The following is a 22,360-nucleotide window of genomic DNA, read 5'->3' as shown; positions in this document are numbered from 1 at the left end:
GGCGTCCTGGCTTCTCTAGCAGACAGAAATCAGTTCTCCCAGAGCCCCCCCCCACCCCCCCCGCCCAGCCCCCTTGAAGAGGAAGATCAGTGGCTTCAGTCCAAAAGCTTTATTGAGTCTGTGTGCCAGGAGCAGTCTCCAGTCCTTCCCCCGTCACCTTCCCATCACCCTGGGTGCCTTGTGTTCCCTGGTGGCTCTTGGCCACAGGGGCTAGGCCCTGGACACCTAGTTTTGTGCCATCCCCAGTCTAGCTCCGTGACTATCCTTAACCCCTCCTCTAATCCCAGGGACCCCCCCTCCCCCACCTGGAGCCTTGGTAAGGAGTCGTGAGGTTTTCAGTCCTGTCCATCCCTCCCCTTCCCCCCTCCCAATCCCCCAAGTTTCAGGCCACTAGGCCTCAGGTAGACCCTCCTTAGGAGGTGCCTCTTCTGGGGGGGCCTCCTCAGGTGCCGGCCTGTGAGCCACCCCTCCCTGTCGCCACGCTGTTTTCAGCATGTCCTTCAGCCCACTGGGAAAGAGGTAGCCCTGGGTCTCTCCCTCCCCGTCGATAACTCCTCCGAGCCCCTCCAGTGCCGTCTGCAGGTACCGCAGGCCCACGAGCGCCAGAATCTGTGGGGAAGGCGAGGGGAAAGAGGTCTGTGAGGGTCGACAGCTCCGGAGCCAGGGCTGGAGGCAGGGAGGGGGCCCAGATGGAGGGAGTCCTCCGATGCTTGCCGACTCACCTGCAGCAGGAAGGTGACAGCCAGCGCGCCGCCCAGCGTGCCCGCCAAGCCCTGCAGGTGCCCCAGCAGCACCCCGTGGCATCCGTGGGCCCAGAGGTTTAGGTTGGGCTGACGGGGATCGAAGAGAGGGTGGGCATGGGGCTCTGAGAGCCGGCTTTGCAGGCAAGGTCTGGGCGAGTGGGGGTTGCAGCAGGAGAAGGGGACACCATCAATCAGATACAGGCCTTCCACGTTGCTCTGGAGGCGGCTGCGAAGAGAGGGGCAGGGGTGTTAGGATGTCTGGAAATAGAGGCCTGGGGGAGAAGCTACGGGGCGCGGGATTTGAGAAGAGAAACATGGAAGACCTTTGCTGACCGGTTTACCCCGTGCGAGGCATGCATAATTCATTTATCTTCACAATAAGTCTGCAAGATAGGTCCTATATCGCCATTCACAGAGGAGGAAATGGGCCCAGAGCAGTTTGGTAACACGCCCTAGGTCACACACCTAATAAATGGCAGATCTATAACCAATTCCCTCAATCACTAGACTCTATTTATTGCCTGTGGGGCGAGGTGGGTTTCAAGGGGGGAGGAGGCAAAGGAGGGGAAGGAGGCTGGGAGGAGTGAGGGGAGGGGAGAAATAAAACACTCACTCAAGGACATCCTGGTCATTGGGATCCAAGTAACGGCTGCTGACCCACTGGATCCCAAACCAATCCTTGTACCCGTGGCGCCCGCAGCAGTGGTGTCTCAGCTGGAGCTCATCCAACAGCCGTTTGGCATGACAGTGTCCGGGCACCTCTGTGTCTTTGTAGTGAGCCAAGGCAGTCCCCAGGCCCTCCTCCAGCCCGGTGTCCAGACTCCCAGGTAAAGCCAGGGCTAGCGCCAAGGCGAGGACTAGAAGACCCCCGCCCCCAGCAGCGCCTACCACCAGCAGTGGGCCCAGGACCTTTCGCCAGGGAGGGTACTGAGCCGCATCCAGGCTGGCCCTGCTGGCTCCCGCACCCACCAGTCCTGTGCCCAGAGCCACCGCACCGGCCGCCAGGGCAACCTGGGGCAGGGCAGCAAATGGGCAGGAGGGAGCCAAGAAGGTGCCGAGCTGCCACAGCTGGGCCAGGAGGTGCCCGCTACAGAGGAGGGCGAGGCCACCGGCCAGCGCCAGCAGCCAGGAGAGGAGCCAGAGCCCCTGTGCCAGACGGATGCGGGGCTGGAGGGGCAGCACCAGGGGCAACACCGGCGCCATCTCCCATCTCTGCCCAAGGGAAAGCAAGAGCTGTCAGGGACGACGGTTGGCGGGGGCAGGATGCTGAGTCAGCCCATCCCGGCTTGAGCTGGGCTAATGCCACCCTGACCCCAATACCCTGGGAATCCGCCCACCTCCCCCCTCCCCAGCCTTAATAACCCCCTGCCTTGGCCACTGCCAGCCCCAATTCGAGGTGCCTTGGCCTTGCCCCTTAGGAAAAGCCCCGCCCCCGGGCAAAGGACCCATTTCGTGACCCCGCCCCTGCCCCCTCGCGGAAGTGGGGAGGGGTCGGTCGGCTCTGCCCCCAGGGGCTAGGGGCTGGGGCAAGGAGTCCAGAGAGGACCCCAGGGAGCCCGGGGGCGGGGATCCCGGAAGAGCCTGGGGGGCGGAGGCCCGGAGGGGGCCCGGGGGTCAGCGGGTTGGCCCTGCCCAGGTCCTGAGCGGCGAGGCCCGGACAGGGAGGGGTTACCAGGCGGCCCGGCCCCCCCCTCGTCCCGCCCCCCCCTCCCGCGCTTCCTGGCGGCTCCGCGTCCGGCGCCTGTTTGTGCCGCGGCGCTGGGGCCCGGGACGGCCCCGCCACCCCACCCCCGGGAGCCGAGAGCGGCCCCGGGAGAGTCCAAGGCCCCGGCGGGCCCCGGAGCCTGCCGCCCCCGCTCCAGAGCGCCCCCTCCAGGCCCTTTCCCCGCGCCCGACAGCGCCCCCGGGGGGCGGCACGGCACCCGAGCGCGCGCGCCCCGGGGTGCTTCCCCTTCCCTCTCCCTGGCCATGGCCCCGGCGGCTTAGAAGCCTCCTCCGCCGCCGCCGCTCGGAGCAAGCCGGGGGCCGGATGGACGGGGCCGGGGGGCCCGGTGAGTACGGGGCGGGGCGGGCGGCGTGCCCCTTCCCGGAGCGCCGGCCGCTCGGCCGCTGCCAGTGCCCGACGGCAGTCTGGTGGCGTCCCCGCGTGCTCCTCGGCCTCAGGGGTTCTGAGCATCCTCCACTGTTCCTCAGGTCGCTCTCCCTAGTTATTTGGATCTCCTACTGTCATTTCGAACTTCCTCAACGTCATCCACTCCCCATGTTACTCTGGGCCCCTCGATGTTTCTCTGTCCCCTGTGTTACTCTGGGCCTCTTCTCCTGGTTTTTCGGGTCGTTTTATTTCTGACGGTCACCGTAACCCTGGGACCTTCACTATGACTCCGTCTCCACTGATACCCTCTCTGGTCATTCTCGATCTCTTCTCCTGGTCCTCTGAGCCCTCAGATGACTGTACTCTCGTGTCCCCCCTCTTCTTTCGCGCCCCCTCCTCAGTTTCTCTGCCTTCCCTGGAGACCTGAGCCTGCTCTGGGGTGGGCGGTCGTCCTTCGGCGCCTCCCTCTGTGGTTCCCACGTTCCTGGGCAGTACTCCATATTTCCCCCCTGGTACTCCATGGTACTCCCTGTCTTTGCGGAGGCTGAGACAGCAGCAGGAAGGGAGCTCTGCCAGGCTCCTCGCCTGCCCTGCCAGAAGGAGGCCCTTGATCCTCTACCACCCGTCTCCTCCCCTCCGGGACAGCCTCCAAGCTTGGGGCTGCTTGAAGGGGGTAGTCCTATTGGACGAATGCAAAGTCGGGGGAAGACAGAATCCCCTCAACCCTTTCTTCAAGTGGTGGGTATGTTCTGAGTGCTTCTTGCCCCTTTTCCAGGTGAGGGCCCTGCTCAGGAGGCCCTGCAGTCCTTGAGCCAGCGGCTTCAGGTGCAGGAGAAGGAGATGGAGCTGGTAAAAGCAGCCCTGGCAGAGGCCCTCCGCCTGCTGCGGCTGCACGCGCCCCCCAGCCCCCTGCAGGACCCTGACACGCCCGCTCCGACACGGGACAGGTATGCCTGTTGTCACACACCCTCTTCCTCTTCCTTCCAGGGACCTCTAGGGGCATCAGGTTGATTTCACTGTCTCCCCAGCAGCCCTGCAGCGCCCCCAGGACTGCCACCCACATGCGGCCCCTCCTTGGTGAGCCGGGGCACCCAGACAGAGACAGAGGTGGAGACCGAGCCATCCCCTGGACCCCCTGGCCTGAGCAATGGGCCCCCAGCCCCGCAGGGGGGCAGTGAAGAGCCTAGTGGGACCCAGTCTGAAGGAGGGGGCAGCAGCAGCAGTGGCACTGGCTCCCCGGGCCCCCCGGGGATCCTCAGGCTTGTGCAGCCCCCGCAGCGCGCTGACACGTAAGTGTCCTGTGCCAGAGACCCTGGAGGGGTGGGAGGACTGCGGAGCACGAGCAGAGGAGCAGAGGGACTGATCTTTACCTGCTCGCTATGCTCCTCCCAGGCCACGGAGAAATTCTTCCTCCTCCTCATCCCCCTCAGAACGGCCTCGGCAGAAACTCTCCCGGAAGGCAGCTTCCTCGGCCAACCTGTTGTTGCGGTCAGGGAGCACGGAGAGGTGGGCGAGGCTCCCCCCACCCTGAACCCCACCCCACCCCAGGCTCAGGCTCTTGATTTCCACATCCCTCACCTCACTTCCCTGGGTGGGGTGGGGGGACCTCATTGCCCAACAGGAAGAAAGGAACAAGCACTCCTGGGGCGCCTGCTGTGTTCCCGGCACTGTGCTAGACCCTCGACCTCCTCCATCTCATTCAGTTCCCTCGACATCCTTGGGGGGTAGGTGGTCTCATGCTGTTCATTGTCCAGGTGAGGCAGCAGGCTCAGAGAGGGTAAGTCATTTGCCTGGGGTCACACAGCTAGAGCTAGGATTTGAACCCTACTCTTCCTGACTCTGGTTCTACCAAATCACCACATACCTTCCAAGATTCTAAGAGGTACCAGAAGCTCTCATGATTTTCACGGACGACTGTTCTCAGAAGAGTTTCAGCCCTACCCCTCAGCACTCCCTGCCCCATCCACCCCAATCTACCAGGCTTTATTTCTGGAGAGCGAGGGGAAATCCTAGTGGCTGAGTATAGTTGGCTCAGAGTGCATACAAGCGCCAGGACACCTGAGTGTTTATTCGAGCCCTGTCCTTGGTCTCCTTTATTCTCTGAAGAGCTATTACCGCCTTAGTATTTAGTGACAGCTGTTTGTGGGATTCACCTGTTACTTTCCTCTGGAGAGATAAGGACTTTCTTGCTGACCTCCCAGATCCCTGAAAGGCAGGGCTGGTGTGCATTCTGGATTCCCTTTGGTCCCATTTTACAGATGGAGAAATGAAAAGGCCAGCCAGAAGCCTGGTGGTCTAGAGGGAAAGGGCCCCTCCTTGCCATGCTGCACAGCCTTTCACAAGCGTTAGGGCTTTGTGCCGTGTGCTCTGCCCCTTTGGCCTAAACTTTCTCGTCTCTTACATGGGGCTGCAAGTCCCCATCTACTTGGGGCCCCTAATGTTCCGAATGCAGACATCACTGGGTTCTAGAGGAACCTCCTTTCTTGTGTCCTGCCCTTTCCCACTTAGGTCTTGGGACCTGACCGCATCTCTCTGCTTTTCTCTCTTCCCAACAGCCGTGGGGGGAAAGACCCCCTCTCCAGCCCTGGGGGTCCTGGGTCGCGGAGGAGCAACTATAATTTGGGTAAGTACAGAGGAGTCCGGAAGAACTGGGATGACGGACTTGGGGTTTGGGCTACAGTCCCAGGAGCTATTGTGGGGGACCTGTGAGGTGTGGTGGGTAGAGTTCTGCTCTGGCTTTCCTGAAAGGGAGGCTGCAGGGTGGTGGTTGACACCCCCCTTTTCTCTGTAGAAGGCATCTCAGTGAAGATGTTCCTTCGCGGCCGCCCCATTACCATGTACATCCCATCTGGCATCCGCAGCCTCGAGGAGCTGCCCAGCGGCCCACCCCCGGAGACCCTCAGCCTTGACTGGGTGTATCCTGCCCCTTCCAGTCCCACGGGAGCCACCTTTCCCATCTTGGGAACCCCCCCTTCCTGACAGTTTCCCCCTGGGTCTGCGGGATCAGAAAGCCCTCTGAGTCCTGCCCTACCGTCCTCTGCTGATGGTGCTGTCAGCCAGAAGCTCTTTCGTTGTCCCCTCTCTTCCTCATTCTGCCCTTGGTCTGACCCTTTCCTTGACTGCCATCCCCACTCCAGTTATGGGTACAGGGGTCGTGACTCCCGCTCTAATCTGTTTGTGCTGCGCTCTGGGGAGGTGGTCTACTTTATCGCCTGTGTGGTGGTGCTATACCGGCCGGAGGGGGGCCCAGGGGGTCCTGGAGGTGGCGGCCAGAGACATTACCGGGGCCACACGGACTGCGTTCGCTGGTGAGGGGCCTGGAGCGTGGGAGTGGGCAGCTCTAGGCGTGGGGATGGTGGGCTTGGCAGGAACAGGGTCTGGGCGGGTGCGGAGGAGCAGGAAGGAGGAGCTGCCTTGCCGCTCTGCAAGCATGGAGAAGGTGTCCTGGGGGGTCTTGAGAGACCGACCCCCTTCCCTAGAGCGTCTCCTCCCCCACCTAGCCTAGCTGTCCACCCCGATGGTGTTCGTGTAGCCTCAGGACAGACAGCTGGAGTGGACAAAGATGGAAAGGTAAGGCCAAAGTCGAACAGCAGGCAGACAGGATGAAATTCCCGCCTGGCTTTCCTTCACGGCCCTGACCCCTTCTCCTCTACCAGCCCCTGCAGCCGGTGGTTCACGTCTGGGACTCAGAGACCCTGCTGAAGCTGCAGGAGATTGGACTGGGGGCCTTCGAGCGGGGTGTGGGAGCCCTGGCCTTTTCAGTGGCGGTGAGCTGGCTCTAAAGCCTCTAGACCCCCCATCTTCCTTGCCCAGGAACCTCCTTCTTGCATTTCACCAGGACACCTCCGAAGTTCTGGCCTTCCTGAACCCCACCCAGCCGATTTTCCTGAGAAAGGGACAGGTGTCCACTTCTCCTGCCCGCTCAACCCGCGATGACAGCCCTTGCCTGATGACTGTGAGCCCACAGACCTCTAGGCCTCACTCAGCCCCTCCGCTGTGTCCCCCGTTCTCAGGATCAGGGTGCTTTTCTTTGTGTGGTGGATGATTCCAACGAGCACATGCTGTCAGTGTGGGACTGCAGCCGAGGCACAAAGCTGGCTGAGATCAAGGTGAGGAGGGAGTCCAGGTGGCCTGGCATGGCACTGAGGTTAGGGAGCTAAGGGCCGTGGAGTACAGAGAGAACTCTAGACTTCCCCGTACCTTGACTTCATGTCTGGCTGGCTCACCTGGAGTGAGCCCCTTAGCCTCTCTGAGGCTGTGAAAGGGAACTATGGAAGTTCTGGCCTCCTGAGGGACCGACCACGCGTCAGGCCTTAGGGCAGTGCTGGCATCATGAGTGACTGGGAGGGGTGGTCGTAGGGGACCAGGTCTGGGTCCAGAAGGAAGGCGTGTCCCGAGGTTTTGGGACTTCAGCAGACCGGCCGTCAGGATGCAAACTGAGGAGTCGAGTGAAGTGAGGGTGCTCAGGGCTTGGGGTGGCTGAATCTGGTATCTTCCCTTCAGAGTACAAATGACTCAGTCTTGGCCGTTGGCTTCAGCCCTCGTGACAGCAGCTGCATTGTCACCAGCGGGAAATCCCACGTCCACTTCTGGAACTGGAGTGGAGGAACAGGGGTTCCTGGGAACGGGACCCTCACCCGGAAACAGGGTGTCTTTGGGGTGAGGCGTGGATGGGTGCAGTGTGGTGCGGGAGGACAGAGTGGAGGTGGAAGTGTTGGTCTGAGTACTGTAGACCCTAATACTACCCAACTGGCGACGGTCTGTGACTTTCAGTCTTGGCTTTTCTCTTTGACCCCTGCTCTCTGCTCGCCTCTCCCCCAGAAATACAAGAAACCCAAGTTTATCCCTTGCTTTGTGTTCCTCCCGGATGGAGACATTCTCACTGGGGATTCAGAGGGGAACATTCTCACCTGGGGGCGGAGCCTCTCAGATTCCAGGACCCCAGGCAGGGGTGGGGCCAAAGGTAAGTGGTTGGGGGTGATGGTATCTGGGAAGTCTAGTACCCCAGAGGGTCTGTGGGAACAGAGAAGAGGATTTTCCTTTTTTCCTTTTTTTTTTTTTTTTTTTTTTTACCATGAGAGTTGATAGTTGTCTGTGGGCCCCAAGGGGGCCCTCTAGGAGGGCTGTCTAGAAGGGTAGGGACACCATGGCAAAGGGGCAGGGCCGGGGCTTTGGAGTCTGCCAGATCTTGGGTTCACATTCCAGTTTTGCCGCCAGTTGTTTGGCCTTTAGGAAGTTACCTCATGTCTTTGGAGCTCAGTTGTCCAGTCTGTAAACTGGGTAAAATAATAGCCGAGGATCAGAGACCATATTCAGTAGGTACTCAACAGCTGGGAGTTATTACTTCATTGTGACGGCCAGGGCTGCTCCAGTTCCCCACTGCCCGGCACCCCTATGGCGTGACCCACTCATGACTTTGCCAACAGAGACCTACGGGATTGTGGCCCAGGCCCACGCTCACGAAGGGTCCATCTTTGCTCTGTGTCTCCGGCGGGACGGGACTGTGCTGAGTGGTGGCGGACGGGACCGCCGGCTGGTCCAGTGGGGGCCAGGATTGGTGGCCCTCCAGGAGGCTGAGGTGAGGGCTAGGCTGGGCTTGGGGGAGGGGGGGAGGAAGAGGAATGGCCAGTGGGCCCCTGACTTTCCGCCACCATTCCACAGATTCCTGAACACTTCGGGGCTGTGCGGGCCATTGCGGAGGGGCTGGGCTCTGAGCTGCTGGTGGGAACCACGAAGAATGCATTGCTGAGGGGAGATCTGGCCCAGGGCTTCTCCCCTGTAATTCAGGTTCGGGGGCAAGGGCTCCGGGCAGGAGGGTGGGAAGAGCTACTGAGGCGGGGCCGAGGTGACAGCCCATGCTCTGCTGCAGGGCCACACGGATGAGCTCTGGGGGCTCTGCACGCATCCCTTCCAGAACCGCTTCCTCACCTGTGGCCACGACCGGCAGCTCTGCCTGTGGGATGGGGAGGGCCATGCGCTGGCCTGGAGCATTGACCTCAAGGTAGAGCCCTGCGTCCCTGGCTCCCCAATGCCACACCCACCATGGCTTCTGTGGCTGCCACTCCTTCCCCAACATCCTTTTCTGTTCTCCCCAGAGGCAGCCCGTTTGTACTGGTATGGCTATATGGGCTACTAAAATCTCCATTCTTCTGTGCAGATGCCTCCATTGCCCCCGAGCACTGCCCTCTTGCCCCCGAACCCCCAGACCTCCCCTTGATGCGCAACAAACAGTTAATCTCCAGCACAGCTTCCCAGCTCGGTTCTGGCTGTTAAACATTTTAAGTATCGCCTCATTTAGGCTCCAGTGACACCCTGCCTCCACCCCAGGTCTACTGTCCCTCTCCTCCCCGTCTCATCCTTGGGAGGAGAAGGCTTTGGTGTTACCAACATGACGAGGTGTCCATCCGGGAACCTTCACTAGAAAGGCATCTTCCTGAATTCACCTTCTCCCCCCTCCCAGGAGACTGGTCTCTGTGCTGACTTCCACCCCAGTGGGGCAGTTGTGGCTGTAGGACTGAACACAGGGAGGTGAGAGGAGCCAGGATTCCTGGGAGGGGAAAGCAGGAGGTATGGGAAGGGTTCCTCGGTAGTGGGGTGTGTGTGTGTGGGGGGAGGAGTGTGGCTGCTGCCTGCTCAGGAGCCCCAACTGCACCTTCCTGCTCCTCAGTGCTTTTCTCTGCAGCCCGGGGCTCCCCAGCTCTCCTATGGCAACCGTCATCACACTCAAGCACTCTCCCCTCCGAGCCCGGGAGTGGAGGAGGTGGCAGCTTAGGATAGAGAAGCAGTGGGAATAGGAGGGGTATGGGAGAGACTAACAAACGGAAGTGACAAGCTTACGACTCCATAAGGTCCTCCTAGGAGGCCCTTGTACTCCTTTCTTAGAGGCATCAGAAGCCCCTCAACCTTGATCTCTCCTTAGCCCCTTCCCGTTTCCCAGCATAAGAATGCAGCATAGGGGGCACCTGGGCAGCTCAGTTGGTTAAGCGTCCAACTCTTTGATTTCGGCTCAGGTCATGATCTCAGGGTCGTGAGATCGAGCCCTGCATGGGCTCTGTGCTGGGCATGGAGCCTCCTTAAGATTCTCTCTCTGCTTCTCCCTCTGCCTCTCTCCCCACTCTTCCTCTCTTTAAAAAAAAAAGGATGCAGTGACAGCTTGTCTACATCGCAGCCTTTCTGTCGGTGTCTCTGAGACTCTCCAACCTGCCAACCCCCACCTTGCCCAGGACAGGTAACCTCATACCTGCTTTCCACCCCCTCCCTTCCAGGTGGTTGGTTTTGGACACAGAGACCCGAGAGATCGTGTCGGACATCACTGACGGCAACGAGCAGCTCTCGGTGGTCCGGTACAGCCCAGGTGGGAGCCACCCCCACCCTGGACCCACACCTGTGCCTGGCCCTTCCCTCTCTGAGTGACTGTCTTTGTAGATGGGTTGTACCTGGCCATCGGTTCCCATGACAACATGATCTACATCTATAGCGTTTCCAGTGATGGTGCCAAGTCCAGCCGCTTTGGCCGCTGTGTGGTGAGGAAGCTGGGGTGGAGGGTGGGGCATTCCCATAGCAGGTAAACTCCTTGAAGGGGTCTAATGCACTAAGGGGGATTTGGGGAGGGGAAACGGTAGCTACATTTTTAGTCTCTTGACCCTTGCTCCTAGGGTCACTCCAGCTTCATCACTCACCTTGACTGGTCCAAGGATGGGAGTTTCATCATGTCCAATTCTGGGGACTATGAGATCCTTTACTGTGAGTGGAAGTAGGGGAGAGCATGGGGAATAGGTAACCAGGTGGGTTTTATTTGTTTGGGGGGGGGCCTCCTGGTTGGGAGGGGTTGCAGGAGAATATGTAGGAGCTCCAGGTGGAGGGGCTGTTACATAGGGAGGGGGAAGGTGGGGTTGGAATTGTACACATAGGAGAAATACTGTGATTTGGAAAACCCCACACACAGTGTTACACCAGGTCTTTCCCCAGGAGGACTTGAGGGAGCTGAAAAATGTACTAGGAAGAGGTGGTTTTGTACATGTTTCTCAGGGCAGGTGTGGAGGGATTGACTTATGTAGGGAGGAGGAACTGATGAGAAGCGGTTAGGAGAACTTCAGCAAGAATTCAGGAAGCACATGGGGCTGAGTTTTGTCCTGGGCCAAGGGCTACCACGGTGACCAGATCACATGCCACTACCTCAAGCCCATCTTTCCAGCCTGCCCTTCTGGGTGTCTTCCTGACTGAGGGCAGTGTTAGAGCTGAGCTGGGGGCGGGGGGGGGGGGGGGCTCCCTCTCCCTAGGGGACGTGGTTGGAGGCTGTAAGCTGCTGAGGAATCGCTATGACAGCCGAGACCGGGAGTGGGCCACCTACACCTGCGTGCTGGGCTTCCATGTCTATGGTGAGTGGGGCCGTGGAAACTTGTGGGAGGGGTGGGGAACGTGGAGCCCGCCCTGGGCTCGCCATGCCGGTCATGTGTCGAGGGGTGGGCGTCAAGAAACCGGCAGATCCAGCCCGGGAGGCCCCTCAGGCCCTGGGCTGTCGGGACTGGGAAGGATTACCTGGAACGCGGCCGGTGGGTCGCCGCGGCTGCCTGAGCGCCGGAAACGGTGCGGCCCTGGGCAGTGGGTGGCCACCGGGAGGAGGCCGCACTGAAGCCGGCCGCCGTGCTAGGCGTGTGGCCAGACGGCTCGGATGGCACCGACATCAACTCCCTGTGCCGCTCCCACAACGAGCGCGTGGTGGCCGTGGCCGACGACTTCTGCAAAGTGCACCTGTTCCAGTACCCGTGCGCGCGCGCCAAGGTGAGGCCTCCCGCGGCCTCTGGGGCCGGGCGGGCTGGGGCTCGGGGCTCCGCGGCGGCCGCAACTCGGTCTTCCTTCCCGCCCAGGCGCCGAGCCTCGTGTACGGCGGTCACGGCAGCCACGTGACCAGCGTCCGGTTCACGCACGACGACTCGCACCTCATCTCGCTGGGCGGCAAGGACGCCAGCATCTTCCAGTGGCGAGTGCTGGGCGCTGGGGGCGCGGGGCCGGCGCCCGCCACGCCCTCTCGCACCCCCTCCCTGTCTCCCGCCTCCTCTCTCGACGTCTGACCGCTGCGGGAGGGGACCCACCGGCCCTGCGGCGCGGCTCCGCCTCACCCGAAACCCCCAGGACCAGGGGCCGACCTTTCCTGGACTTCGAGACATTCCCGATTGCGCGTTTCCCTGGAGGGGGCGAATGGCACCCCCGCATACACTGTAGAGACCCGCTGGCTGAGCCGGGCAGCCCCAGCCTGGGCCCTGACTCCCGCCGCCTGCTGAGGGGCAATAAACCAAAAGCAAAGTCGCCTCCCAGTCCTTTTGTGGGGCGCGGCTGGGGGCCTCCGGGGCCCTGTGGGGGTGGCGATGAAGAAAAAGAGGAGTTTGGAAAGGGTAGGGGAGCGTAGGCCACTCATGCAAATAACAGGCAAAGCCGCTTGCAAATAACCCGGCGGAGCGCAAAGGCACGCGAGTCTTTCGGGGCCGCAGGCGGAGTTGCGGGGCTCCAGCGAGGAGAGAGTTAAGCCCAACTCTTCTCCCGCCCTCGGAGGAGGGGCCGAGCTGCAACGGAAATAACCGAGTGCCGGGCCGCGGTTGGCCGGAGGGAGTCGAATCTCTTCCGGAAGTAGCCGATCTCTGGGGTCTCGCTCTCCGACCTGAGCCGAGCGCCGGGCCTTGTTCTCCGGATCGGCCGAAGGTGTTCCGGAAGGAGGCGAACCCCGAGGCGGGCAGGGCAAGCCTTCCCGGCGGCCGGCAGAGCCCAACGTCTGGTGGGGCTCGGCGAGGGCGGGGGGGAGCCGGAGTCTGGCTCCGGTCCGGCGGGAGCCGAGCTCGTTCCGGAAGAGGCCGAGCGGACCGGCGCTGGCCTCGGCGTCCCAGGCGTGAGGCGGTAGCGGCGGCGGCGACAGCGCGGGCCGGGATGAACCGCGACGGCTGAGGCGGCGGAGGTGCCGGCTGCGCGGGCTCGACCGAGACTTCCGCGAAGCGCCAGCCCCGCGCTCGGGGCTTCGCCTCGAGCCGAGCCCTGCCCCCGCGAACCTCCCGGACCCCTTTGTGCGGCCGGAGGCGGCGGCGGGAACGGCCATGGCGGCCAACATGTACCGGGTGGGGGGTGAGTACCGGGCTGCGGGGTCCGGGGCGGCGGGAGAGGTCGGGGTCGGGGTCCAGAGAGGCTCGGCACCCGGCAGCGCGGGGAGCCGCGCCTGGGGCGGCGTGGTCCCGAGCGCGGACCGGAACCGGAACCGGGAGCACGGGGAACGAGGGTGCGGGGAGGGCGACGCGGCGGGGCGCCGCGGCCGCCGGAGAGGCTGCGGGCAGCCCCGACGGCACTCTCAGGGTTGCGTCGGGGGCCCCTGGGTCGGGGAGTGGGGCCTGGGAAAGTGGTTCGGAAGGAACTGACAGGGCAGGCAGGGGGCGCGGGGGGCCGAGGCGACCGCTCTGCCACCTGAGCGGGAGCCGACGGGAGGTTTCCTTCCCCCGGGCGTTGTTGTGCGTCGGGGTTCTAAAGGGTGAGGGCCCTGTGCTAGAGTCAACAATTGCTCGCTTGGCCGAGACTGGGGTGCAACTCCACCGCTGAGTTGTGGGGACTGCAGGGGGACCCCCTGCTTCTCGTCTCTTCCTTAAGGCTCACTTTTGAGTGAAGGATTTGATAAAAGAACTAGGTGGTCAGGGGTGGTGGTGGGGGAAACCCCTTGTTTTCTGGTAGTGTCTCCACTTTCACATTTCAGCGTCGTCTCTACCTGGACCCTTATACTTTTGGTCCTCTTAGGCCTACTTTGTCTTCTACCCTGGTGCTCAGTCTTTCCCATCACCTCCTCTGATCTTCCCGATGCTTCCCCACCCCCTCCTACAGATTACGTCTATTTTGAAAATTCTTCTAGTAATCCTTACCTGGTTAGACGGATTGAGGAGCTCAACAAGGTGAGTGGAGCCGAGTCCCACCCCTGTCCTGCCCTGCCTCCTCCCTCCCCCTGCTGGGGGGTCTTTTTTTCCTGAGGTCACTAACTTCAGGTGGAAGCCAGAGGGGTGGGGGCGGGGAAACAACCCTATCCTAAGTGCCCATTCATATTCATTCATTCATTCATTCATTCATCCATCCATTCATTCATTCATTCATTGGATGTATTCAGGAAAGGCTTTTGAGAGTTGGGTGGGAACTTTCCCGTTCTATCTCTTGGGGGCTAAGGAAAGGGAAAGTCTGGGGGGAAAAAAAGTTTGGAAGTCTGTCCTTAAGTGTAAGTCTCTTTATTCATAATTTCTTGGGTCTTTGTATTTACACCCCTTAGAACCTTATTCAATGTTGTTAGTTTCTTCTATATGTGTTTCTACTTTAAAATGACCAATTTTAACTGCCACTTTTTATCCCCTTAGACTGCAAATGGAAACGTGGAGGCAAAGGTTGTGTGCCTTTTCCGGCGAAGGGACATTTCCAGTAGCCTCAACAGCCTGGCTGATAGCAATGCCAGTGAGTGTCTTCGCACCCCCACCTCACCCTTACCCCTCCACTCCCCCTCCCCATGATCTGAGGCCTGGGCATGCCCCTGCAGGTGTTTCCCCTGGTAGCATGCCCAAAGCAGGGGTGTGAGTTTGGGGGTGGGAAATGCCTGGTCTGTGGAGGAAGGCCTGTTTTTACATGTTGGGGTTGGAAGCACGGTGAGAGACCATGATAAGGAAAGCCAGAAGAAAATGGCTTGTGTGTGACTGTGTGTGTATCTGAATGATGGGTATAAAAGAGATGATAGTATTTAAATAGGGGATGAGGAAGGGGTTTAGAGAAGCAGGACCCTTGGGGGACAGTTTTGGGTACATTGGGACAACGGGTGGTGACTGTAAAGGTCAAGGTTGAAGAGGAAGAGCTTGTACTTAGAAGCCTGCGTAACAGGGAAACAGCCTAATTTCATGATCACGAGATAGTGAGAAGACATTGAAGGGAGAGAATAGGAAGCTAGTAAAGTTTTCTTGCCTTTTTCCTCTTTCTCACCTGTTCTGTCTTCTCACCACTCCATTTTACATCTTTCTCTTTTGCCTTATTTTCCTTTCTTTATGCTTTCATCTTCCTTTAAAAAACATATTTCCTTCTGTTTTCCTTTGTTTCTTTTTCCTTTCGTGTTTTGGCTTTCTTTCCTCTTCATCTTGTTCCTCCTTCTGAAATTATTTTCCTTATTTCAGGCTGCTTTGGGCATGAAGGGGTTAAGGAGGAGCTAGGCCTACCAAGTTCTCTGGCCCTGTGGGGTTTCCAGCCCCATCTGGCAGGGGCTGACCTTGGCCTTGTCCAATCAGAAGGGGTGGGGGGTGTGGTCCCCCCTTGCCTTAGCACAGGGTTTCCGGAGCACACAGGCGAGGGGTGGAGCCTGCTGCACCCCCCCACCCCCCTTCTCCCTGAGGTTGGGAACAATACACCAATGAGCCTGGGCCTGTGGCTGTCCTGCCCCCTCCCGCTTTGGTTGGCCCCCAGCCAAGTTAACCCTTTCCACCAAGGTTTTAGGGCAAAGTTGCAGTGCCTGGGGAAGGTGTTGGCACTGACTTGAGGGGTACTGTCCTTGGAAACCCCACAAACCAAACTGTCATTAGCCAAGTGGACAGTGAAGGGTAGTTAGGGTTGCATGATGTTTAAGATCAAAGAGACTCCTGAAATCTGAAAAGAAGAACTGGTAAACACAACCTTGTGTGATGATTTTTCACCTTATTGGGTTTCTGGACCTCAGGCTGGTTTAGCAAGAGAGACGAGTATGATATTCTTGCCGGGCCCAGTGTGGGCAGATTTGTGATTTATGAGTGGCGTCGGAGCATAGGCACCTGGGTTTGGGATGGGTTTCTGTGGCATTCTTTGCACTCTTCAGCAGCTATTCCCAAGGCGTTAGCAATGGGGAGTTGGGAGCACTGTAATGGGGAAGAGGGCTAAGTGGGAAAGCTGGTGGGCTAAGGGTATGAGCTGCAGATGCCTGGGGAATGTGAAAAAACCAGCTAGAATAGAAAGTGTTCTCCCTGGGTTAGAGTTTCCAAGGTGGCTTCTTTCTGAATTAGTTTCTGACTTGGCTCCTTCTTCCTTCATCTCCCAGGGGAGTTTGAGGAGGAATCAAAGCAGCCAGGGGTGTCGGAGCAGCAGCGACATCAGCTGAAGCACCGGGAGCTTTTTCTTTCTCGGCAGTTTGAATCGTTACCAGCCACCCACATACGGTATGGGACAATCCGGGCCACTGTAGCCTGCGTGCACTTCTTTAGAAGATGGAGAGGGGGGAGCGGTGTATTGGAGATGCTGTGGAAAGGGAATGAGGGGCTCACCCAGGGTTTTTGGACCTCTCTTCTGTAGGGGGAAATGCAGTGTGACCCTCTTGAATGAGACTGACATCTTGAGCCAGTACTTGGAAAAGGAGGTGAGAAAGAGGTGCTGGGAGAAGAAGGAGGGAGGTGGGTATGCCCCAAGAGGCCAGAAGAAAGTAGAACTGTGAGGAGGTACAGGTTGAAGACTGCCTGTCTCGGGAATTCTGGATCCTCCCCACCGCCCCCTGCCTTTGAGGACTGCTGCCTGCTTACCTTTTCTTCCCGTCTCCAGGACTGCTTTTTTTACTCGCTGGTGTTTGACCCTGTGCAAAAGACACTTCTAGCTGATCAGGGGGAGATCAGAGTTGGTTGCAAATACCAAGCTGAGATCCCAGATCGCCTGGCAGAGGGTAAGCAACAGGACAGACTGTATGGCTGCTGGGTCATCGAACATGGTAGTGTTTGTGAATGGTGTGCCATGGAGTTGTACGCTGCCCAGTCTTCATGGCTCTGTGCTGCCACCCTGATGGGATGGGACCCTGGAAACCTGAGAGGGGCAAATGGGCACAGTTGGGAAGAGAAGTCTGAGAGTTGAGATGGCTGATAAGTCCAAGCAGGAGACAAGGGGGAATGAGGTGCTGTTGTGAATGTCAAGACACTTCTCCTTCTTTCCCTGTCCCTGATGTTGCCATCGCCCTGTTTCCCAGGAGAATCTGATAATCGGAACCAACAGAAGATGGAGATGAAGGTCTGGGACCCAGACAACCCTCTCACAGACCGGCAGATTGATCAGTTTCTCGTGGTGGCCCGGTGAGGGGTGGGTGGATGGGGAAGATGGGCTGGGGGCGGTGTGGACATCTTGCATTGAATTCTCAGAGGTGGACTTGATTTTTTTTTTGGCATGGGTGTTTTCCTTATTTGGCTTAGTTCCTCAGCCCACTCATGCCTCCTTCTTTCCCTCTTGACTTCTCAATCTCTCCCTCAGAGCTGTGGGCACCTTTGCAAGAGCCCTAGATTGCAGCAGCTCCATTCGGCAGCCAAGCCTGCACATGAGCGCAGCCGCCGCCTCCCGCGATATCACCCTGGTGAGCAGATGCGGCTGGGCAGTCGGACAGGCTGGGCTCTGTGGGGACGTGCAGAGTCCCGGGACAGGAGAGGGAGGGTCTCTGAGGGTGTGGCGTGCTGAGGGTGTGGCGTGCAGGGGCTCGGGCCATCAGTGTTGTTTCCTACCTTCCCTGTAGTTCCATGCAATGGATACGTTGCAGAGGAATGGCTATGACTTGGCGAAAGCCATGTCGACCCTGGTGCCCCAGGGGGGCCCGGTGCTGTGTCGGGATGAGATGGAGGAGTGGTCTGCTTCGGAGGCCATGCTGTTTGAGGAGGCCCTGGAGAAGTATGGGAAGGATTTCAATGATATTCGCCAGGACTTTGTAAGTAAATGGGGCTGGGAGGAGAGGTGGAGAAGATGACAGGTGAAGGAACCAGGATCTGGGGCCAGATGCCAGCTCTCTTTGCTTCCCTCTGCCTCCTTAGCTGCCTTGGAAGTCACTCGCCAGCATAGTCCAGTTTTATTACATGTGGAAAACCACAGACCGCTATATTCAGCAGGTACGGGCTGGTCTGGGAAGGCTGGACCAGGGGCCTCTGGCTCACCTCTGCTTTTGGAAGTGGATGGCATCCTCCTGCAGAGATGCTCTGATCCTTCTCTTTCTTTCTTTTTTCCCTTCATGCAGAAAAGATTGAAAGCTGCTGAAGCAGACAGCAAACTAAAACAAGTCTATATCCCTACCTAGTAAGTGTGGTAGGTGGGGGAGGCTGGTGCATTTTCTTTTTCTGCCCTCCCCCGCAACTCCTGCTTTTCTCAGTGATTGGCGGTGGGCAGGAGTCAGGGTCAAAGAATCAAATGATGATAGAGACGAGGTGGAAATGGGATTCTCTTCCTTGACCAGTTCCTGGTTTCTCCCCACACTGTTCCCATTAGTACTAAGCCAAATCCTAACCAGATCATCTCTGTGGGCTCGAAACCTGGCATGAATGGGGCTGGATTCCAGAAGGGCCTGACTTGCGAGAGCTGCCACAGTGAGTTCCAGGGAAGGATAGGGATGTTGGGGGTGGGAGAGGTCTTCTCTGGCCCAAGCACCTGAGGGGCTCAGCTTGCGTATTTTTCCCAAACTCCCCCCTTCTCTCCATGCTCGTACAGCCACACAGTCTGCGCAGTGGTACGCCTGGGGCCCACCCAACATGCAGTGCCGCCTCTGTGCTTCCTGTTGGATCTACTGGAAGAAGTATGGGGGACTGAAGACCCCGACCCAGCTTGAGGGGGCTGCTCGGGGCACAACAGTAAGGACTGATGGGGACCAGGCAGGGGAGAGCAGTAGGCATATTGATGTGAGCTTTACGTGAGGGCCAGAATACCCAGCCGCTTAAATGGTGATGGTTTGGTGATGGTTCGATGTGCATGTGGGTGGAGAGGGTGTGCTTGATGGTGGTTGTAGAGACAGGTAGGTCGGGATGGCAGTAAAGAGATCAGGCAGGAATAAATTGCTTTTTGCAGAGAATGGAAGAAAGGAGAGCCTCAGTGCACATCTGGGTTTTCCCTTTTTCCCAATGTCTTTCTTCTAGGAGCCACACTCGAGGGGTCATTTGTCTAGACCTGAAGCCCAAAGTCTCTCCCCCTATACGACCAGCGCCAACCGGGCCAAGCTGCTGGCTAAGAACAGGCAAACATTCCTGCTCCAGACCACAAAGCTCACCCGTCTGGCCAGACGCATGTGCAGGGACCTGTTACAGCCGAGGAGGGCTGCCCGACGACCCTATGCCCCTATCAATGCCAATGCCATCAAGGCGGAGTGTAAGGGCAGGAGTGGTGGGGCTAGTGGCAGGTCGGGATGCTCTGGCCAGAAAGCAGAGCAGAGACCGGTGTTTCTCTGGATGTTTAATGACAGCAGGGATAGCAGGCCACAGCACTTGGGTAGGAGAGTAGATATGGCTCCTGGCCGTAGGAGAGGCCTGAATAGTGAAGCCCCTTCAAGAGCTTTCTTCTTTGTTCTCTAGGCTCCATTCGACTTCCTAAGGCTGCGAAGACCCCGTTGAAGATTCACCCCCTGGTGCGGCTGCCGCTGGCAACCATCGTCAAAGATCTGGGTAGGGAACTTGACTGGTTAGGTGGTGTCAGGTTCTCTGTCATCCTTTCACTGTCAAAGTCCAAAGAGATTTAGTCTAACAGCCTGTACTTTTTTTGGATGTTAACAGTTCTCATAAGCTATCCATAGTGAATGAATGCTAAGATCCCGTTTGTGTGCTAATTGTTTGCCAGACCTCTCCCCCCATCACTGTTTTTGGGGATGCCCAGGGAAACTACATAGAGAAGAGAAAGCCCGAAAGTTCTCTAAGTTTTCTCTTATGTTTTTCTTGGTAGTGGCCCAGGCGCCTCTGAAACCAAAAACACCTCGAGGTACCAAGACACCAATCAACAGAAACCAGCTGACCCAGAACCGGGGTCTGGGGGGCATTATGGTGAAACGGGCCTATGAAACTGTGAGTTGACAGCTGGAGTGGGCCAGGCTGATTGGATGGGCTTTTATTTCTGATTGGAATCTGTGAGTCAGCTCTCATTGCGCTGCCCACCCCCTTCCAGATGGCAGGAGCGGGGGTCCCCTTCTCTGCCAACGGAAGGCCTCTGGCCTCAGGGATTCGTTCAAGCTCACAGCCAGCAGCTAAGCGTCAGAAACTAAACCCAGCTGATGCCCCCAATCCTGTGGTGTTTGTGGCCACAAAGGATACCAGGTAGGGAGGCCACCATGGGAGGGGCGGAGAGGTTGACAACCCAGACTGGTGTGTAAGGATAACAGCAGTTCTGAGCGAGACCAGCTCCAGGAAGACTGGGTGCGGGGTGGGGATGGCAGGAAAGAATGGGCCGGAAGGCAGAACTGGAGTTTGGAATGTGGAGTTTCACCTCGAGAGTCTTAGCCTTTTTTATTCCACTCTTCTTTTCCTGGCCAGGGCCCTGCGGAAGGCTCTGACCCATCTGGAAATGCGGCGAGCTGCCCGCCGGCCCAACCTACCGCTGAAGGTGAAGCCACCACTGATTGCAGTGCGGCCCCCAGTCCCACTGTCTGCACCCTCACATCCTGCCAGCACCAATGAGCCCATTGTCCTGGAGGATTGAGCATCTGTGGGGGAAGGGAGGTGGGCTGAAGGCTAGAGGGGGGGTGCCCAGGGCATCCAACCTCCCTTCCCTCTAGTATCAAAGGGAATGAGGAGTGAGTGAGGGAGGGAGCAAGTGAGTGTGGTCCTTGGAGGGGTTGGGCGCCCTCTGGTGTTACCACTTGGAGGCTTGTCCCCTTCCCACGTTTCTCCACACCTGGTGGTGGAGGGCACAGTGCAGGAACTTGACCCATTGTGGGAACCTAGCCTGTTTTGGGGGGTAGGACCCACAGTTGTCTTGGACAGTTTTGGGGGGAGGGTTTTTTAATTTTTTAAAAATTTTGCCTCCCTTTGTGAAAGGGGATGGGGGAGGGGAAGAGTAAATCGATAGGAGGTGGTGGTTGGGGGAGGGGGGCGTGCACTGCCATGACTGCCATGTCTATCTTTTTTTTTCTAATGGGGCTTTCTCTTCCTGTCCGGTGTCCGGACTTTCCTAATTGGAGTTTGAGGCCCCTAAGCTGGCATCAACCCCAGCCCATGCTCTCTCTTTTCCTTCCCTCCCTGTGCCCCCTCCGCCTTTTGTACGCCAATTCTCAGAAATAAAGATCTTTTGTCCGTTTTTTTAACCTCGGATTCTGTAATTGGTTCTTATAGTAACAAATAAAAAGCTGTTTTCTTCAGCTTCTCCCGGCTCAGCTGTTCTCTGCCATGGGTGTGTGTGGGGTGGGGTGGGGGCGGTGTCTTCAATTGGGAAAATAAAGGACAAAGGATAATGAAGGAGATACAGATGGGACTTGCCCTGGGAACAGCTTTAGGAGATAGGCAGCATGGACAGGCAGCCTGTTCCAGCTAGCTTTCTCCGGGGCCCAAACTGATCCCCAGATCCCTATGGGGCTGGAACCCAAGCTCCTCTTGATACATTCAGATTCGTTCAGAATAGTCGGAATGAGAAGACTGGATGGTTGGGGCTTTTCCTTTTATTTCCCAACCCTCACTCACCTCTGTCTTAGGAAATTCTGGGAGTTGCTAGAGGCCAGGGCAAGATGCAGCCTACCTTGGGGGTATTGCAGTGTCTTACCAGCCAGCTCTGTGGTATATTTGCATGGACTGCTGCTCAGGGATTCCCAGGACCAGCCTCAGCACCTGCCTTGATATTGAGGCCCACTCTAGAACTGTCCCCTGCTTTCCCGGGTTTGGGAAGCAGAAGCCTGAGCAGGGCCCAACAGGAGCAACACCCTTGGAGCATGTACAAGAAGTTAAGCCTACTATGTGTTCCTTCTGCACTTCCTTATGGATAGGGGAACAGCCTCAGCAGTTGGGACTTGCTTAAGGTTACAGATCTCCTGATGCCTGCCTCAGGTCCAGTGTGCTTTCCACAGTCCAAAGCCGTGGGCCGGTAACCACAGCAGGGGCTACTTAGCCCGTCTGACAGTCGTCTCCATCTCCTGTTTTCTGCCCCTCGGGCCTCCCCAGCTCCTTCACTCTCCCCATTCCGAGCTTACACCTGGGCAGTATCGGGAGGAATTGACCACTATACCGCTTTTGGGACAGCAGCATTTTCTCCCAACAATGTCTTCACTCTGCTGCCTTGAAGGCATAGTAGGTCCCACGGCATGCCTTGAAGTGGGCCGGTGGCTCTGGCCTCATGGCTACACTCCACGCAGCCCACTCTTGGGGAAGGAAAGCCTGACTCACGGAGCCGCAGCGATCTGGCTGTGGCTGAGTGGAGTCTGGGAGGTGCCCAGTGGGGGCAGAGCTCCCCGACCAGGGCTGGGAAGTGGTCGCAGAACATCCATTTGCGGGGAGGACCGAGGGCAGAGGGAGAGAGTAGCGGCTCTACGGAACTCGGGCCTCGGGAGTCCAGGGACAGGCTTGAGCTTAAGTCTGCTCATCCTCCGCCTTTATTCGCCCGGTAAATACGGGTTTGAGGATGGAGCACCGCGGGTCCCTATAGCCCCTAGAGGGAAGGTACCTACAGCGTAAACCGAAGCAACCGGCAAGGAAACAGCCCGCTGACTTCAAAGGGCCCCGGTGCCGGCTTTTGTGGCCGCCTTCATGAATATTCATGAACCTTGGGGCCAATCAACGCCTGAATGGCTCAGAGAGCACCAATCGGCTTA

General features: G+C 58.4%; 3 protein-coding genes across 6 annotated transcripts; 2 read left to right on the top strand and 1 right to left on the bottom strand.

Annotated features, from left to right (window-relative positions):
• Nucleotides 1-97: 97 nt before the first annotated feature.
• On the bottom strand, nucleotides 98-2,551 carry ROM1 (retinal outer segment membrane protein 1). The gene is made up of 3 exons (XM_026487726.4): nucleotides 1,357-2,551; nucleotides 723-969; nucleotides 98-609 (listed from the first exon to the last, which is right to left on the bottom strand). The coding sequence occupies exons 1-3, from the start codon at nucleotides 1,944-1,946 to the stop codon at nucleotides 391-393; spliced, it is 1,056 nt and encodes a 351-aa protein (XP_026343511.1). The 5' UTR covers nucleotides 1,947-2,551; the 3' UTR covers nucleotides 98-390.
• On the top strand, nucleotides 2,460-12,143 carry EML3 (EMAP like 3). Of its 4 annotated transcripts, none has more exons than XM_057317182.1 (22): nucleotides 2,460-2,794; nucleotides 3,611-3,782; nucleotides 3,864-4,124; nucleotides 4,228-4,341; nucleotides 5,391-5,458; nucleotides 5,630-5,750; nucleotides 5,973-6,143; nucleotides 6,336-6,405; nucleotides 6,492-6,602; nucleotides 6,849-6,944; nucleotides 7,339-7,494; nucleotides 7,657-7,798; nucleotides 8,262-8,413; nucleotides 8,497-8,622; nucleotides 8,705-8,836; nucleotides 9,296-9,363; nucleotides 10,101-10,189; nucleotides 10,261-10,358; nucleotides 10,491-10,578; nucleotides 11,115-11,213; nucleotides 11,486-11,616; nucleotides 11,703-12,143. In XM_057317182.1, the coding sequence occupies exons 1-22, from the start codon at nucleotides 2,773-2,775 to the stop codon at nucleotides 11,904-11,906; spliced, it is 2,691 nt and encodes an 896-aa protein (XP_057173165.1). In that variant the 5' UTR covers nucleotides 2,460-2,772; the 3' UTR covers nucleotides 11,907-12,143. The 4 variants fall into 4 exon arrangements, with proteins under 4 accessions (XP_057173165.1, XP_026343508.1, XP_026343507.1 ...); XM_026487723.4 differs by having other exon boundaries at nucleotides 2,461-2,794; nucleotides 3,867-4,124; nucleotides 5,627-5,750; XM_026487722.4 differs by having other exon boundaries at nucleotides 2,461-2,794; nucleotides 5,627-5,750.
• Nucleotides 12,144-12,436: 293 nt separating this feature from the next.
• On the top strand, nucleotides 12,437-20,920 carry MTA2 (metastasis associated 1 family member 2). Its single transcript, XM_026487725.4, has 18 exons — nucleotides 12,437-12,945; nucleotides 13,687-13,754; nucleotides 14,205-14,298; nucleotides 15,893-16,010; nucleotides 16,144-16,207; nucleotides 16,387-16,504; nucleotides 16,802-16,904; nucleotides 17,080-17,179; nucleotides 17,336-17,524; nucleotides 17,628-17,702; nucleotides 17,828-17,886; nucleotides 18,076-18,173; nucleotides 18,295-18,434; nucleotides 18,717-18,945; nucleotides 19,149-19,238; nucleotides 19,513-19,631; nucleotides 19,732-19,880; nucleotides 20,097-20,920. The coding sequence occupies exons 1-18, from the start codon at nucleotides 12,918-12,920 to the stop codon at nucleotides 20,260-20,262; spliced, it is 2,007 nt and encodes a 668-aa protein (XP_026343510.1). The 5' UTR covers nucleotides 12,437-12,917; the 3' UTR covers nucleotides 20,263-20,920.
• Nucleotides 20,921-22,360: the final 1,440 nt, after the last annotated feature.

Source organism: Ursus arctos, unplaced genomic scaffold (assembly GCF_023065955.2).
Source record: "Ursus arctos isolate Adak ecotype North America unplaced genomic scaffold, UrsArc2.0 scaffold_23, whole genome shotgun sequence".
NCBI classification, from domain to species: domain Eukaryota; kingdom Metazoa; phylum Chordata; class Mammalia; order Carnivora; family Ursidae; genus Ursus; species Ursus arctos.
The sequence above is the reverse complement of the archived record's forward strand: the minus strand, read 5'-3'. Positions and strand labels throughout refer to the sequence as shown.

Excerpts from the sequence above, each read along its gene's own strand:
- ROM1 (XM_026487726.4), bottom strand. The coding sequence starts at position 1,946 with ATGGCGCCGGTGTTGCCCCTGGTGCTGCCCCTCCAGCCCCGCATCCGT. Across the intron at positions 970-1,356 it reads AATGACCAGGATGTCCTTGA|CCGCCTCCAGAGCAACGTGG; the intron begins GTGAGTGTTTTA and ends CTCTCTTCGCAG. Across the intron at positions 610-722 it reads CTGTCACCTTCCTGCTGCAG|ATTCTGGCGCTCGTGGGCCT; the intron begins GTGAGTCGGCAA and ends CCTTCCCCACAG.
- EML3 (XM_026487722.4), top strand. The coding sequence starts at position 2,773 with ATGGACGGGGCCGGGGGGCCCG. Across the intron at positions 8,837-9,295 it reads CCTGGAGCATTGACCTCAAG|GAGACTGGTCTCTGTGCTGA; the intron begins GTAGAGCCCTGC and ends CCCCCCTCCCAG. Across the intron at positions 9,364-10,100 it reads GTAGGACTGAACACAGGGAG|GTGGTTGGTTTTGGACACAG; the intron begins GTGAGAGGAGCC and ends CCTCCCTTCCAG.
- MTA2 (XM_026487725.4), top strand. The coding sequence starts at position 12,918 with ATGGCGGCCAACATGTACCGGGTGGGGG. Across the intron at positions 17,180-17,335 it reads CCTCCCGCGATATCACCCTG|TTCCATGCAATGGATACGTT; the intron begins GTGAGCAGATGC and ends CCTTCCCTGTAG. Across the intron at positions 17,887-18,075 it reads CAAGTCTATATCCCTACCTA|TACTAAGCCAAATCCTAACC; the intron begins GTAAGTGTGGTA and ends TGTTCCCATTAG.